General features: G+C 45.9%; 1 protein-coding gene and 1 pseudogene across 1 annotated transcript in view; one reads left to right on the plus strand and one right to left on the minus strand.

The window, feature by feature from the left end:
* Nucleotides 1-16,502, minus strand: part of LOC147452534 (putative bifunctional riboflavin biosynthesis protein RIBA 1, chloroplastic) — an 89,339-nt gene that overhangs the window by 11,484 nt on the left and 61,353 nt on the right. Inside the window, exon 3 of the mRNA XM_086518184.1 lies at nt 15,848-16,202. Coding sequence (XP_086374310.1) covers nt 15,848-16,202 — 355 coding nt within the window. The remainder of the gene's footprint in view (nt 1-15,847; nt 16,203-16,502) is intronic.
* LOC147452535 (uncharacterized) lies at nt 8,246-10,278 on the plus strand (annotated as a pseudogene).

Raw genomic sequence — 16,502 nt, forward strand, 5'->3', positions numbered from 1 at the left:
CAACTACCATTTTGTCATTGGAAAGTTAGTGACTCAAAGCAATGGCAGAGTGCGAAGCTACCACTATGTCATTGGGACACGGTTCACACGCAGGCAATACATGAGTCGACGAGGTGTTGAATACACCAGGGTTGACAATGAGCATGTATGTGTCGTATATGTGTCGACAGGTGTTGAATACATCAGTGTTGACAGTAAGCATGTACGACATAGATGCAAACGAGGACGTTTGAGATTTCAAGAGGGGGGTATGTCACCAGCGTGTGACTACTATCTATCCTTTTTGTTGATTTCTTTCTTATTATCTATTTACTTTCACTTTTTGGAAACACCCCTCGGGAAATCTAACTGCCCTGCATTGCATAGCTAGTGTGGAACTGTCCAGAGGGAGTCCAGGCCTGAGGGCAAGAGAGCACTAAGGTTGGACTAGGACTATGGTTAGCCAAGTGGGGTCATTGACTAGCCAAAGTGGAATCCTTTGCTACAGAGGCTACATTTCAGTTCTGGATGTGGCCGCAGTGTACAAAGAGGGTCGGATGACCTAGAAAGATACAATGGCAGCATCTCCTAAAATTTAGGGAACTGCTATTTTGGGACCTGAAAATGTGTTGACGTCATTACCTCCGGAATGACAAGGAGAACATTTTCTTACTCTGCCGTGAAGTCAACTGGGCAACCGGTTGGGAGATTTTTAGGCGGCAACCCCGAAACGGGAAAATGCTTATAAATGTGCCAAGTGGCACCTTCTGGTGCACTTTCCTCATGCAACAAGAAGTGGCGCTGAATTTGAAGGAGGGAGAGGCTCATTTTCAGATTTGGTCACAGGTTAAGAGCTATGGAGTGCTTGCTTTCCCTCTTATGCACAGTGCGGTGCCAGGAGTGATGCCCTGCACGCTACGCACTGCCCTCTCTCTCCCCTTTGGCAGCATGTTATGCCCCTCTAGTGGGCTCTTCATTTGACCAATGTCCAGTTGTATGGGTTCATGCGCGATTGCCGAGGCAAGAGCCTCTTGCACAGGTATTGGATTAGCTAGCGGCTAATCCACCCGCAGGTACAGGTGAATTCGGAGAGGTTTCACGCCAGAAATCTCGTCCGATTCAAAGGGCAAGTAGCCCTACAGGTGTGGGAGCTCGAGGACTTGCTACGGATGCGACCGGCATGCGAAACGGAGCCCGAAACAGTAAATTACAGCCTGCTGTGTATTTTTGCAGGTTTAGGGTTTTGGCCCTAAATGGACCCTAATACCCCCAGGAGGTTCGGGGACGCAAGGGGACCGCTGTACAGGGGATCTGGCGCATTTTCAGGGCTGAAAACAGAGAATTCAGCGTGCTGCAGATTCTCGCCAGGTTTTGTAAAGTGTCCGTATGCGTCGGGAAAGTCAGTCAATGCGTGGGAATACTGACTGTGAAGGGTTCTAGTACAGTTCTGCTGCCGAAATCGGGCTGGAACAGTGGAAATTCAGCCGAGTTTGTGCGGGGCAGCTTGTAGGGAACCACATCGTTTATTCCCTCTTTTGAACAATAAAGAAATACCGAAAGGGGCGCCTAAGTTAGGGGCCAATCTGGTGTCGGTCTTCTCATACAGGTGCATTCTAGCATCTGTATCCCATTCCCCTCTCTTGTGTCACTATAGCGCAGGTATAATAGACGACTAATAATGGGTGAAAGCTAAATCAAGGTTTAAAGTAAAGTCTACCGCCCTTTTTGGATTGAACAGGCCGGTTTCAAAGATACTACATGGAGCAGCACAAGAGGCATACCCACATACCCAGCCTGATAAGAAGAGAGGATCTGGGAACATGCCTCAAAACAGTTGGTACGACGAGGAATGCAGAGAGACGAGAACCCAGGTCCAGAAAGAGCTTACACTTGGGATCATCACATATAAGCAGTCTCGGATTGCTCTTCGGCGTATAGTACGTCGCAAGAAAAGGGCATTTTTAGCCAAACTGGAGAAGGATTTATATCAGCTCTTCTTGAGTCAGGACTCACATGAGGCCTGGCGTTTATTTCACGAGCACTCATCGCCTCCGACAATTACTTCTCCTGAGATTTGGGGTCAATATGTAACATCATTATATACGGTATCTGGACAGCCTCCATTACCAGATCCGCTAGAGCCATACCCTGCTACCAGTACTTTCTTTACTATGGAAATGGTGGAAAAAGCCATTGATAAGATGAAGACAAGAAGAGCATATGATCATGAGGGTTTAGTAGCAGAACATCTGATCCATGCAAGGGATCTACTTTCAGAAGTCCTTGCTCGTCTGTTTAATTGGGTCATGTGTGAAGGATTACCTGAATCTTGGAAATTATCTACTATTGTACCTATTTTCAAGTCAGGGGATCCTATGATACCCGGGAACTACCGTACCATTATGGTGGGTCACACATTGACCCGACTGTACGCATCCATTCTGGAACAAAAATTGAGTAGATGGGTAGAGAATGAGGGCACAAGGGCAACAGGATCATATTCTTACGCTCATAGCCATTATTGAGGAAGGAAGAGCAAGCGGGAGAAGGATGTATTGTTGCTTTGTGGATTTTCGGAAAGCTTTTGATACAGTACCAAGGGCCAGATTGGTGCGCAGAATGCAAGAGTTAGGGGTCCCCAAAGAGATTATCTGGGGGATCATGGCCTTATACGGGTCAGCAACTGGTTATGTACGTACTCCAGAAGGGGATTCCAACATTGTTCATTCCACCGTTGGAGTAAAGCACGGATGCCCACTGTCCCCTACTTTATTTGGTATGTATATAGATGAGGTATCAGATTACATTGATAGAGAGGGTGACAGAGGTGCTCAACTTGCAGGGTCATGGATCCCTCTGTTGTTGTATGCAGATGATATTGTATTGATAGCAGAATCACCACATGGAATGCAGAGGCAGTTAGATGCATTACATAAATTCGCGGAGGACAGCGGACTATCGGTAAATTTGGGTAAAACCAAAGTTATGGTGTTTAACACCACACCGCAGTGGGTTAGGAGATCGGCACCTACATTTGCATATGGCCAGGATACAGTAGAGTATACAGATGCATACACATACCTTGGTGTGGTATTTACAGGACCGAAGTTTACTCTTAAGAAAGCAGTGGATGCTAGATTGTCCAGAGCCTCTGCGGCCTTGGGAGGGTTGGAGAGGATGTGTTCACAAGTGCAGTTTCAGGAACCACGAACACAACTTTGGCTTTTTGATACTGTGGTGGCTTCGGCTATTCTTTATGGGGTCCATATTTGGGGACCATCTGTGGATCAGGATAATTGGAAGTCAATGGAGAGACCTTTGGTATCTATGATTTCCCGAATGATTAGAGCCAAGGCCTCCGTACCACATGCGATTACCCGAGCGGAACTAGCTGCCCCTCCGATAGAAATTGAAGCTCTTACTAGATTAGTGTCCTTTATACATGGTTTATGGGATACAGATAATTGCCGATATACTAGATTGGCCCTCGAATCCTCTCGACAATTAGCAATGAAAGGAGATACATCATGCTGGTATGCGCAACTGTCCTCGTGGTTTCAGAGACACGGGTTCAGTATGGAAAGATTACCCCCCTTCCAATACTCTCTTGAGGCTCCATCACTGGCAATCACACGAACGGAGATTAATAAAATCATCCGCCAGGATCTTATACAGTTGGACACTAAGAGGACATGGGTAGACCCTACACAAGAATTGGGCACGAAGATGGCCGACTACAAAGAAACTTCCTACAGCTATCTGAAGATGGTTTTGTGATTCGCCCGAGCTACATGGATACCCACCTGCCTCATGGTTTGAGATGTGCTATTGGTCAGATTCGTACATCCTCACACCAGTTGGAAATTGAATTTGGCAGATTTAGGGGAATCCCACCTGAGAGCAGAATTTGCAAGTTATGCGGAATGGAGCCGGAGACAGAATTACACTACATATGCCATTGCACCGTATACTATGAGATACGCGGGCGTTTCCATTGCCTATTTAAAGAAGGCTTTGGACCTCTAGATAGAGTCATGCAATACCAAGATCAAAGGTGCTTAGGCCTGTACCTACTGGAACTACATCGGCACAGGGATAATCTAATGAGAAGACAAAGAGCACTACAGCCTCAGAGGCAGATCACAGATTTCTTCGGATCGAGAGAAACAAGAATGGAAGGAGAAGCAAGAGGCCAGCAGCGAGCACAAAGGAGTACCCACATTCATACCAAAGGCACCCTCATTGACAGGGCGATTGAGCTTAGGAAATCGAGACGACCACGACCGAGATGCAGAAGCACACTTCACCGGAGGAGACTACAACAAAGGATTAGAAGCATTCTAGCCAGACACCCAGAATGCTCCTAAGAAGTTTATCTAATACTTTGTATTTAGTTTTTTGCATTTATTTTCACACTTTCACACTTTTCAGACATTGTAACAGATTCACCACTTTTGTATCAGTTTGGTCTCATAGGTCACTCTGGCCTTTTGAAGACGTTAATATAACATTTCATTTCTCTCTCTCTCTCTCTCTCTCTCTCTCTCTCTCATATACATGCTAGAGATATGCTGGTAGAGGTTCTTGCAGTGTTGTTCAATCGTGCCATGTGTGAGGGGTACCTGAGACTTGGAGGTTGTCTACTATTGCGCCTATCTTCAAGGCAGGTGATCCTACAGAGCTTGGGAATTACCATACTATTATGGTTGGGCACACATTGGCACGGTTGTATGCATCCATTCTTGAGCAGCAATTGAGTAATTGGGCAGAGGGTGAGGGTGTACGAGCAAAGGGCCAGGCTGGTTTTAGGAGGGGTTTCTCCACTCTTGATCATATTCTGACACTCAAAGCCATCATCGAGGAGGGCTGGTCACATGGGAGACGGATTTATTGTAGCTTTGTGGATTTTTGCAAAGCATTTGACATGGTACCGAGAGCTCGATTGATGCGCAGACTGCAGGAGATGGGGGTGCCCATAGTGTTGATTTGGGGGGTTATGGCTCTATATTGATCAGTGATGGGACGCACCCCGGAGGGGATATCTGATTTAGTTCACTCCACCATTGGGGTGAAACAGGGTTGCCCATTGTCTCCTACTCTATTTGGTATGTATGTTGATGAGGTGTTTGATTACATTGACAGAGAGGGTGATAAAGGTGCCCAGCTGGCAGGGACGTGGATCCCATTGTTGTTATATGCTGATGATATTGTGTTGATCTCTAACTCACCAGAGGGTAGGCAACGACAGTTGGATGCATTACACAGTTTTGCAGAGGATAGTGGATTGTCTGTAAACCTTGGTAAAACCAAGGTTATGGTGTTTAACACCACACCGCAGTGGATTAGGAGATCAGCACCGACTTTCACATATGGTCAGGAGATTGTAGAATATACAGATGCATACACTTACCTTGGGGTTGTCTTCATTCGGCCAAGGTTTTCTTTGGGGAGAGTAGCAGAGACTAGGCTAACTAGAGCTTATGCGGCCTTGGGAGGCTTGGAGAGAATGTGTTTGTAGGTTCAGTTCCAGGAACCTCGAACAAAGTTATGGCTCTTTGATACTTTAGTAGCCTCAGCTATGTTGTATGCGGTGCAGATATGGGGACCTTTTGAAGGTCAAGATGGTTGGAGACGTATGGAGAGGCCCTTGGTATCTATGATCTCTCGATTGATCAGAGCCAAGGCTTCCGTACCCCACGCTATCATTCGAGCAGAGCTAGCTGCCCCTCCTATGGAGATTGAGGCGCTTACCAGATCAATCTCCTTTGTGCACAGCTTGTGGGATACTACTAGAGACAGATATGCTAGACTGGCCCTTGAGTCTTCCAGACAGTTAGCTCTTCAGGGGGACACTTCATGCTGGTATGCACAAATGACATCATGGTTTCAGATGCATGGCTTCACCATGGACAGGCTGCCCCCTTTCCATTACTCTCTTCAGACACCCTCGATGTCTCTTACACGGGTGGAGATTACTAGACTCATTTGTCAGGACCTGATCCAGCTGGATACCAGGAGGACATGGATAGAGCCGCCACAGGAGTTGGGCACGAACATGGCTTTCTATAGAGAGCATCTTCTCCACCTCACAGGAGATGGGTTTGTGATTCGACCTAGCTACATGGATACACATATGTCTCATGGTTTGCGGTGTGCCATTGGTCAGATACGCACATCCTCACATCAGCTGGAGATTGAGATTGGTAGATTCAGAGGGATACCAGCAGACAACAGGATATGCCGCTTATGCCAGCTAGAGCCAGTGAGAGAGCTACATTACATATGTCATTGCATAGTGTACTATGAGATTTGGGGCCGTTTCCACTGCTTATTCAGAGAGGGTTTCGGTCCTTTCTCTAGGGTCATGAGTTACGAGGATCAGAGATGTCTTGGGCTATATCAGTTACACAGATATAGAGACACTTTATTGGAGAGAGCTAGAGAGAGACAGTCCCAGAGACGGATTATAGATTTCTTTTCACTAGATATGGAACAGCTAGAGGAGCAGCCATCACTTCAGAGCTCCGCCCACACTCATTCGACCACTACCGGCACTCTCATCGACCGAGCACTGGAGCTACGGAAATCCAGACGGCCACGATTGAGGAAAGGGGCTACACAGCATCGACGGAGACTACAGCAGAGGATTCGAGCCATACTCTCCCGACATCCACAGTGCAGATGAGGATGGATTCTAGTAGTAGTAGCATTATGTTCTAGTCTTTTTGTACCCAGACATGGTATCAGATTCACAATTTTGTAATAATTTGGTCTCATAGGTCATTTTGGCCTTTTGAAGACGTTAATATAACACTTCATTTCATTTCTCATAGAGATGACAGCAAGGAGCAGGTTGACTACGTGTAGGCCAAAGCGATCACCAGCACAGGCACAAGCAGTGCTTAGCGAATCTAAGCTTCTGCTGTGCGTTATTGAACTTGCAAAGAAGGCTACGCCCACGCACCAGATGGGGCAGCCAGGCTCACGCACAGATGAACACGCGTGACCTACTGCTAAGAGAGCCAGTGAGCAGCAGAACAACGCCCACAATGGGGGAGGAGTCGAGCAGCCAGAGACTGAAGCAGGATTCGTAGGCTGAGGCCGACTCTGCGCAAGGGCTGAGGGTGTTGACGCACAAGAAAAGAGGGCAACTTCGTACGTAGGAGCAGCTTGCCAGCAGTGAGCAGGTTCTGAGCATGGACCAATCAGCTGATCTCGCAGACGAGGATATTTATAAAACCCTGCCTAAATCGAAATCGACATTTAGGCGGAGCTTTCGAGAGAGTCACTATCGCCAGGTTCAATGAGAGCAGAGAAGCTGTCTAGAGTCGAAGATGACTTAATGTATGAAAAGGTACAGGTGATGATCAGCCTTTTGAGGGGTGACATTGAAAAAGAGATGTATGCAAATGCGGAGACTTACAAAAAAGCAATGTATGCAGATTTGAGGAAAGAGTTGGACAAAGAGATGCTTGGTAAGCATGATGAGATGTATACATCATTGAAGGCCAAAATGCAGACGATTGTGAGGGAAGAAGTGATGTAAAGGAATGCGTAATGCAAAAAAGATTAGAGGATGCACTTGCTACGTTTGAATCCTCGAAATAAAAAATGGAAGAACGCATGAATGAAAAGGATGCATTGATCGAAGCACTTAAGGGAGACCTCGCAAGAGAAAGAGGACGTGTGCTGAAATCAACGCGCTCAAAGGGGAGGCATCGGCCCTTTAAAAAGATTTGGCTAAAGTTAAGACAAGGGGGGGACTTGAAGAAGTAGAAATTCAACCCTCAATGATCGAAGAGCTCAAAGCATAGTTACCCGGAACAGGAACGGGGAATGGGAACGGGAGGGTCCGAAACAGGACGGGAACGGGGAGGAGGAGGGGGGGACGGAATGGGAACGGGGCCGGAACGGTCCACCTAAAGTAAGACTTGAATTACCTCCATTCAGCTTAGTCCCAAATAAACTCCTAAACAACCCCAAAACTGCCCCCTAACCTACCCTCAAAGTGCACCAAATATGTTCCCCGAACAGCCCCAAATCTGCTCCCAAAAGCCCACTTTTTTCCCCCAAATGCCTACTTTTGCCCGTTCCACCCCGCGTTCCGCTGTTCCGCCTCATGTTCCACCTCGTTCCCCCCATTCCGGAACACCGTTCCGGTTACACCCCATTCCGGAACGGCGTTCCGTTCCCATCTCCATTTCGGGAACGGGACTCGTCTGGAACGCCGTTTCGGAACGTTTGGGCTGTGTTTCCCCCCATTCCCTGTTACACTGGCTCAAAGTCATCAAGGAGCAAGTGCAGGCGATCAAAGAGGATGAGAAGCAACATGAAGCAAAGACGTTTACATGGGTGGAGGTGATCACCAAGACACAGAAGAAGATGGAGCAAGTGCAGGAGATCAAAGAGCAACATGAAGCAAAGACGTTTACATGGGTGGAGGTGATCACCAAGACACAGAAGAAGATGGATGAAGTGAAGAAGTGGATAGAGGTTGCGAAGAAAGGAAAAGGAAGGAGGCATCAACCCCCACACCAACCATTATCAACATGACACTAGAGGAGGAACAACGGAGACGCTCGCGTGTTGTACATGTGAGAGTTACCGGTCTAAAAGATCGAGATAAAGTCGAGGAAGAAGGGAGCTCATGGAGTTGATAGGAATAGATAAACCAACGCACACAAAAGCATGGAGAGTCGGCAAAAGAAGTGGAGGTGTTGGAGAGACATCTAAGGAACTTGCTCTCATTTTGAGTTTTCCCACTATTGAGGCGAAGAGAGAGTTTTGAAGAAAAGGCCCACATTAAAGAAGACCGGCATATTCCTTGGCGATGATCTCACTCTATCACAACTTGCCCACATGCAAGAAGTTATGCCAGAGATTAGGGCGGCAAGGGAAAAAGGAAAGATAGACTTCTATAGAGAAGGGAAGGTGGTCATTATGGAGCGACGCTCCACATGACGATTGGAGACCTATGAGACTAAACTTAAAATAGCAATGTGGAACTGCAATGTGGTCTCTCAAGCTTATTGTGGGTGCCTTTGAGGACAGCTTTAGAGACAAAGATATTCTGCTCTATTCAAAGACTCATCAGGCCCCGAGTCAGATGATAACACATGTGACTAGATATAGATGGGAGACAGCTCTTCGAGTAGATGCGAGATCCGAGCATGGGAGTAGAGGATCCGGAGAGCGGGGGGGGGGATGTTAGCAGTTCTTTTCAAGGAAGATTTGCACTCGCTTGTACATGTTGCTCGGAGAGACGATCATGCCAGGTACATGTGGGTGAGATTGAAGGCTGACACAGGCAGATTTCTCTAAATTGCCATATGCTACTTTGCTCCAAGTACATCAACCTATGCGTCACCTAGAGGAGCGTCTCCTTTCTCTATGCTTAATGATGACATATGTGAATTCTCTAGGGATGGGGACATCATTCTCCTAGGGGACTTCAATGCCCAAACAGGCAACCATCAGACAATCTTCTATGATACCTCGGAGGAGATGTTGAGAGAGCTGGACACCATAGACATGGGGCTGGATAGACGCTCACAGGATACAGAATGTACAGAGTATGCGAGATACTTGCTAGATATGGGCACCACACATAGGTTAGCCATAGTTAATGGCTTAAAGAGATTCCCAGCAGCCGCCCCGTTTACTTGCTTCCACATCATCACGGGGCTAGCATAGTGTATTATATTATGGCCATGCCGAGCTTTCTTTCCCATATCGAGGACTTCACAATTGAACCCCAATCCATTGAGGTAGCAGTGGACCGTGCCCTTTTGACACTGGACATCTCCTTCCAATTCACCACGCCTCAAACGACACGAGGAGGAGGTCCTACAAGATATACTTTCACTTGATGGGATTTATAGACACCTATGCATAGAGGAACCAGGGCGACCTTTGGAGGAGCTCACCCATATTCTGACAAAGACTCTATGGGATGCCGCTAGGGAGGTTTATCCACATACACAGCCGAGCAAAGACGCCGTTCTGGGACTATGCCCCATAACAATTGGTATGATGAGGAGTGCAGAGATTTGAGAGCCTGACTACAAAGAGAGGTTTCTCTGGGAGTCATCACTCATAGACAATCGCGTATTGCCTTCCCGCGTTTAGCATGTCAGAAGAAGAGGGCCCTTCTAGCTAGCCTTGAGCAGGAGTTATACAAGCTATTTTTGAGTCAGAACTCCGCAGAGGCTTGGCCACTTTTTCATGAATCCTCTCCCGCTCTAGCTATTACTTCTCTGGAGGTGTGGGGTCAATATGCAACATCCCTATATACAGTGTCGGGGCAACCACCTCTACCAGACCCACCAGAGCCATGCCCACATGCATTTGTCTTCTTTACAACGGAGATGGTAAGGAAAGCGCGGGAGGAAGCATGGGAGAGCTTATGATCATGAGGGATTAGTGGCTGAGCATTTTATTCATGTCAGAGATATGCTTACAGAGCTTCTAGCTATGATGTTCAACCGTGCTATGTGTGAGGGACTGCCTGAGACTTGGAGTTTGTCTACTATCGTACCTATCCTAAAGGCAGGAGACCCTATGGAGCCTGGGAACTACCATACTATTATGATCGGTCACACATTAGCACGGTTTTACGCATCCATTCTGAAGAAACAACTGAGCAAATGGGCACACAAACACGGTGTACGAGCAACAGGATAGGCATGTTTTAGGAGGGGTTTCTCTACTCTTGATCACATCCTAACTCTACGAGCCATTAGTGAGGAGGGCAAGTCACATGGGAAACGGATATATTGTAGCTTTGTGGACTTCCGCAAAGCTTTTGATACAGTACCCAGAGCTAGACTGATGCGGCAACTACAAGTCATGGGGGTACCTACAGAGCTCATTTTGGGGATTATAGCTTTATATAGATCATTTGCGAGGCAGGTACGCACTCTCGAGGGGATTTCTACCTTGGTTCACTCCACTATTGAAGTGAAGCAGGGATGCCCGCTATCTCCTACTTTGTTTGGTATGTATGTAGATGCGGCCTCTGATTACATTATGAGACTAGGAGACAGAGGAGAATAACTAGCAGAGACATGGATCCCATTTTTGTCATATGCTAATGATATTGTGCTGATTTTTGACTCCCCAGAGGGAATGCAACCCCATTTGGATGCCTTACATGTGTTTGCGGAGGATAGTGGATTGTCAGTCAACCTTGGTAAACCAAGGTTATGGTGTTTAACACCACACCACACCACAGTGGGTCAGGAGGTGAGCTCCTACATTTACCTATGGGCAAGAGATTGTGGAGTATACAGATGCATATACTTATCTTTGGGGTAGTTTTCAGTGGGCTAGTTTTTTCACTAAGAGCAGCAAAGACTAGATTGACCAACGCCTATGCAGCCTTGGGCAGACTCGAGAAAATGTGTTCGCAGGTTCAGTTTCAGGCACCGTAACCGCGAAACGTTTCAAGGCCAAAACGTTTCACCCCGAAACGTGGTGTTTCACCATGAAACGTTTCAGTCCAAAATTAGAGCACAATGAAACATGAGACCGAAACATGCGTTCAACGACTTTGAAACTAAAACTACGGTAACTTGTCCTTAGTGAAACGGCGTGTGTTTCACTTGCTGAGCGAAACGTTTCAAGGCCCAAAACGTTTCACCTGTCCCTACCTGTTGAAACGCGTTTCATGGTGACGTTGGTTTCAGGAACCTTGAACCAAACTTTGGCTTTTTGATACTTTGATAACCTCAGTTATGATGTATGGGGTGCAGATTTGGGGCCCCTCAGTTGGTTGTCACGGTAGAGATGCAACACTAATGGATGGAAAGGGATGGAGAGACCCTTGGTATTTATGATTTCCCAGATGATTAGAGCCAAGGCCTTAGTACCTCATGAGATTATTAGGAGCAGAGCTAGCTGCCGCTTCGGTGGTGATTGAGGCATTTACTAGATCAGTCTCTTTCATACATAGCCTGTAGGACCTTCCCAGAAACAAATATGCCTGGCTTGCTCTTGAGTCTTCCTGGTAGTTGGCCTTACAGGGAGACACGGCCTGCTGGTATGGACACATGACTTCTTGGTTCCAGATGCATGGTTTTAGCATGGACAAACTATCTCCCTTCCAGTACTCTTTGGAGGCCCCCTCTCTCACAGAGACACAGACAGAAATTACTAGACTTATCCGCCAGGACTTGATTTAGATGGACACCAGGAGGACTTGGATAGAGCCTACTCAGGAGTTGGGCACGAAGATGGATTTTTTACAAAGAACATTTTCTCCAATAGCAGATGGCTTTGTAGTCAGGCCCAACTATATGGATACACATTTATCATTTGGGGTGCGGTGTGCTTTTGGCCAGATACGCACATCCTCACCCTAGCTTGAGATTAAGACTCGCAAACATAGAGGAATTCGGGATGATGTCGTGTATGCCATAGGGAGCCAGAGACAAAGCTGCATTACATATGTCATTGCTCCGCATACTAGAGATTCGCAGGCGATTCCATTGCTTATTCAGGGAGGGTTTTCGACCACTTTCTAGAGTTATGGGATACCAGGATTAGAGATGCTTGGGTATGTTCTTGCTTGAGTTGAGGAGAGATAGAGATTGCTTGCTGAGGCGACCAGAGAGACAGACTCAGCGACAGGTTACGGACTATTTTAGGCCAGCCATTATTACTAGATAGCTAGACAAACAGAATCTACAGCAGAGTTCGCATCACACTAGAGGCACACTGATTGACCGTGCGATGGACCTAGCGAGATCCAAGCATCCACGATTACAGAGAAGGGCATCCCAGCATAGACGGAGATTACAGAGGAGGATTCATATTATTTTGGCGCGCCATGCACGATACCCAATCAGGATTTTGACCATGGAGGACATCAAGGAGATCCGACATCAACTGATACTCTGAGCTAGAAGATTATCCCCTTCTTAGTAGCTTAAGTTTCTTGCATCCCTAATTATTTTGTACCTTGTATTGACTAGAGAGTCTCTAGTCTTTCCCCCACTTTCACTTTCACTAGAACATTTTGTTTAGGGTGGTAGTCTTTCTTTCAACACAAGACTTTGTATTAGATTCACCAGTTCGTAACTTGTTGGTCTCATAGGTCATTTTGGCCTTTTGTAGACGTTAATATATCATTTCCTCTCTCTCTCTCTCTCTCTCTCTCTCTCTCTCTCTCTCTCTCTCTCTCTGTGGTTAAAAGATCAGCTCTAAGTACAATAGAACCCTGAAGATGCTAGAAATAGCCTATCTCGTAGGATGTACGTGGATGAAAAAAACCAGAGGTAGGTATGGGAGAATCCACCAAATACAACTCCTCAAGGTGGAGGATGAGAGGAGTGTAGGATAAACCACTGCGGTGGGGAGTAATGCCTCTGTATATGACCTCAGACAAACTTGAAAACATGTGGAAGTGAGCCCGGCGTTGTGATAAAACCAAGCCTACTCTCCCCAGCTTCCCTCCACGAACCCGTTGTTGAATCCCATTGGCTACATAGAGTGCGGATAATATCCACCCAAATGTCTACGAGGATGTTCCACAATAGAGGAGGGTGTAGCACTGAGAGCATGACGGCAACGAGCCCGCCAAACGTTCCAGAATGCAATGGTAACTAGCATGCAGAACACCTCATTGTGGAACTAAGGAGCATCGTTCTGCGCATCCACTTTGGGTATCATACTCAAGGTACCCATGAGATACCTTGAGGCTGTCATCATAAAAACCAATCCGTGGCAGCACCCTCAAAGAACAAATGATTGCTAGACAATGCATCAACCATGAGACTCCTCCCCACGTAAGAAAGCCAAACTTGACCCCTACTTTGGAAGAAGTAATGAAAGAGCTCACCAAACAAGGAGTGATGTGAAGCAACCCCAAAGGCCGTGGTTTGGGAGTCTCCACACTCCTACCTGTACAAGGTATGCACAAAGGATTGAAGCCTAGTTGAGCACACCAAAAGCCAATTGGTAGACCACCATGAGTAAAAAATGGTGTCTATGTCTACTAATTCGTGGTTTTGATAGGTGCAATCTGCAATGTTCTTCTTTTACGAGGGGGGTGTGTCACCACTAAGAAAGCGGGGCTTTTAAGGAAGACTACATACTATAGAATTCACTTAAATAAAAGTTTCTACAAAACTCTAGAGAGTGATTGCCTGTACAGTTGATGAACTTCTAATTAGACGGGATTCTCTTCAAAATAATTGAAGAGAAGACCCACGTGGGTACCTCAATCTCCTCATAATCGTCTTGAGTATTTGAGATACTAGGATGAACTTGCACTACCAGTTTGGTACGATTCAACAACATTGTTCTGCTATTATTAAGGTGTCACAAAAAGGAGCGCACACGAATAATCAATAAGCTGAAAATAAAAAGAAAATTGATTAAAAGAGGCGAGAAAGAAGAGCGACAAGTATTGGGGACTAGAAGATTGGGCTTGTCTCCCCCTTTAAAGAGAATCTTTATTCAGGGAGAATCTTTTTACATACACAAGAACCGGAGAAAATCCCTCCGTTCTAGATCTTAGACTCGATAGTCGTTTCCTTCCCGTTAGGGAAATTCCAAGAGACGAGCTCTCGGTTTTTTTCATGTCTCTACTCGGAGCAATAAGCTCTACAAATCGTTCCACATTCCGTTTCCGGAATCCCCGAGCGTAGGCCGAAGCCTCCTCGCTACTTCTCCACAATGGAGTACTTGCAAAAAGCTCAAACACAGTAACAAAGACTTGCAAAACTAATGGACACCATTCACTTGTTGCTTTCGGCATTGTAAACAACCTTCCTTCACCGAGATGTCGCAAGCACTTACAGATTCCCGTTGGTAGAGTCTCCTCCTCCTAGCGCTGGATTCTTCTATCCAGAAGAGAGAGCGGTGGCTGTTTTTATAGCCTCCCGAGGCTGGCATGAATAGCCAGAGGAAAGGGGCACCTTGCTTTTCCTGGAGGGGGGTGCCTTGGGATGCAATCCGGCCAGAATAGTGGGTATGGGGCTGGCGGAAGCTTACTTAGAGTGGAGAGAGAGAGATCATTGCATGCTGCTGTTTTCAGCCGTAAGGGGAGCGCTCCTTATTTTCCTTTTTCTTTTAATTAAGTGGGCAGCCAGTCACCTTATAAAAGGTATGAACCTGTTTAAAAAACTCACTGAAGCTTATCAGTTAGAAACAAATGCTTGCTCTAACACATTCCAAGCGTCCGGATGCAATTCTCAAGCACAGATGCTAAGTAGACATAGATTCTTCACGGAAAAGCAGATGCTTTCCCAAAAAGCACTTGAAAATCATCCTGCTTTTTACCCAAAGCTTCTTAGAACCCATCTTTATTCTTGTGTCTACATCTTTACGCGTATTCCTTTATTGAGTTCGGTTTTCCCCCCATACCAATGAAATATTCCCTATTTGATGCTCTCGCCACCCATCATGTGCGGAGTGGAAATACCCATTTCCCGGTCCCTCCCACCGAATTTATGGAACAACTCCTTCGATGCTTAATGTCACCCATCATATGACACATCAGAGTTCTCCATTCTGATAGCTTTTATCAATTCCAGAAGATCTACAGTTCATAACTTTTACGGTTCAAGTGTACACATTTAAATATCCAAATTTCAATAAATAGAAATTACTAAAAAAAAAGAAGAAAATAGTCCATTTAGCAACATAAGGTGTCCAGATCTCTTGATGCTAGAAAAGGAATGCAGAAAGAATCCCTTCAAAACTGGTGACAAGTTATCTTAGAGCTTCTAGTAGTTATGAAGCCGTGTTCATACAAGCTGTCTCTTAACACCAGTTAGTTCTATAAGCAGGGTAAGAGCCCAACTTACATTGAAACAAAAGCTTTTTTATTATTCCAATACGCAAGCTAAAGAAGAAGACTCACCTTGCCATTACGAATGGCATCAACTGCCTCTGCTACTGAAGAAAAACCTTCCGAGGGCTGATCAGGATCACCATCAGTCTCACTAACAAAGAATTGTTCTGTCTGCTGTGTAATCGTTGCTGTCAAAATTTCAATACCAGCCTCCACAGCATTGACCTTCTCAGGTGAAGATGCATTCTCTAAAAAAGATACTCTTGACAAACCAGAGTCCACAGGCACAAGATTGTTGCTATCCTCAGAAAAGCTGCTCGTGGCAGCTCCATTGGTTGCCCCTGAACAAACTGTCAAGCAAGTATGTGTGCTTGAAGCATACTTTACTTCTCTCTTTGATCCAAAGAGCGGATGGTAAGGAAATCTGTAGAAATGGAACAATACCAGATCAATGAATTGTCTCAACAAAAATAATCTATGTTCAGACAAGATTGCATATGATATAAGCCCTGAGAATCAGAAAACAAAAAGCTTCAATTATAGCTAAGAAGAAGGGCCTTTTCAGCAAACTATAACTGCTGCATGGCATCAGAAACATGCTAAAATCAATGACAAGCTTCTCTGACAATACAATTAATTTGCCCACCTTCTTGCCTCATCCATACTCCCTCAAAAAATGATGGCCAATCACTACCTGAAGATGCTACTTGTCAAAGATGCTAAA

This window comes from Adiantum capillus-veneris, chromosome 8 (assembly GCF_014529385.1).
Source record: "Adiantum capillus-veneris isolate H3 chromosome 8, ASM1452938v2, whole genome shotgun sequence".
In the NCBI taxonomy this organism is placed as follows: domain Eukaryota; kingdom Viridiplantae; phylum Streptophyta; class Polypodiopsida; order Polypodiales; family Pteridaceae; genus Adiantum; species Adiantum capillus-veneris.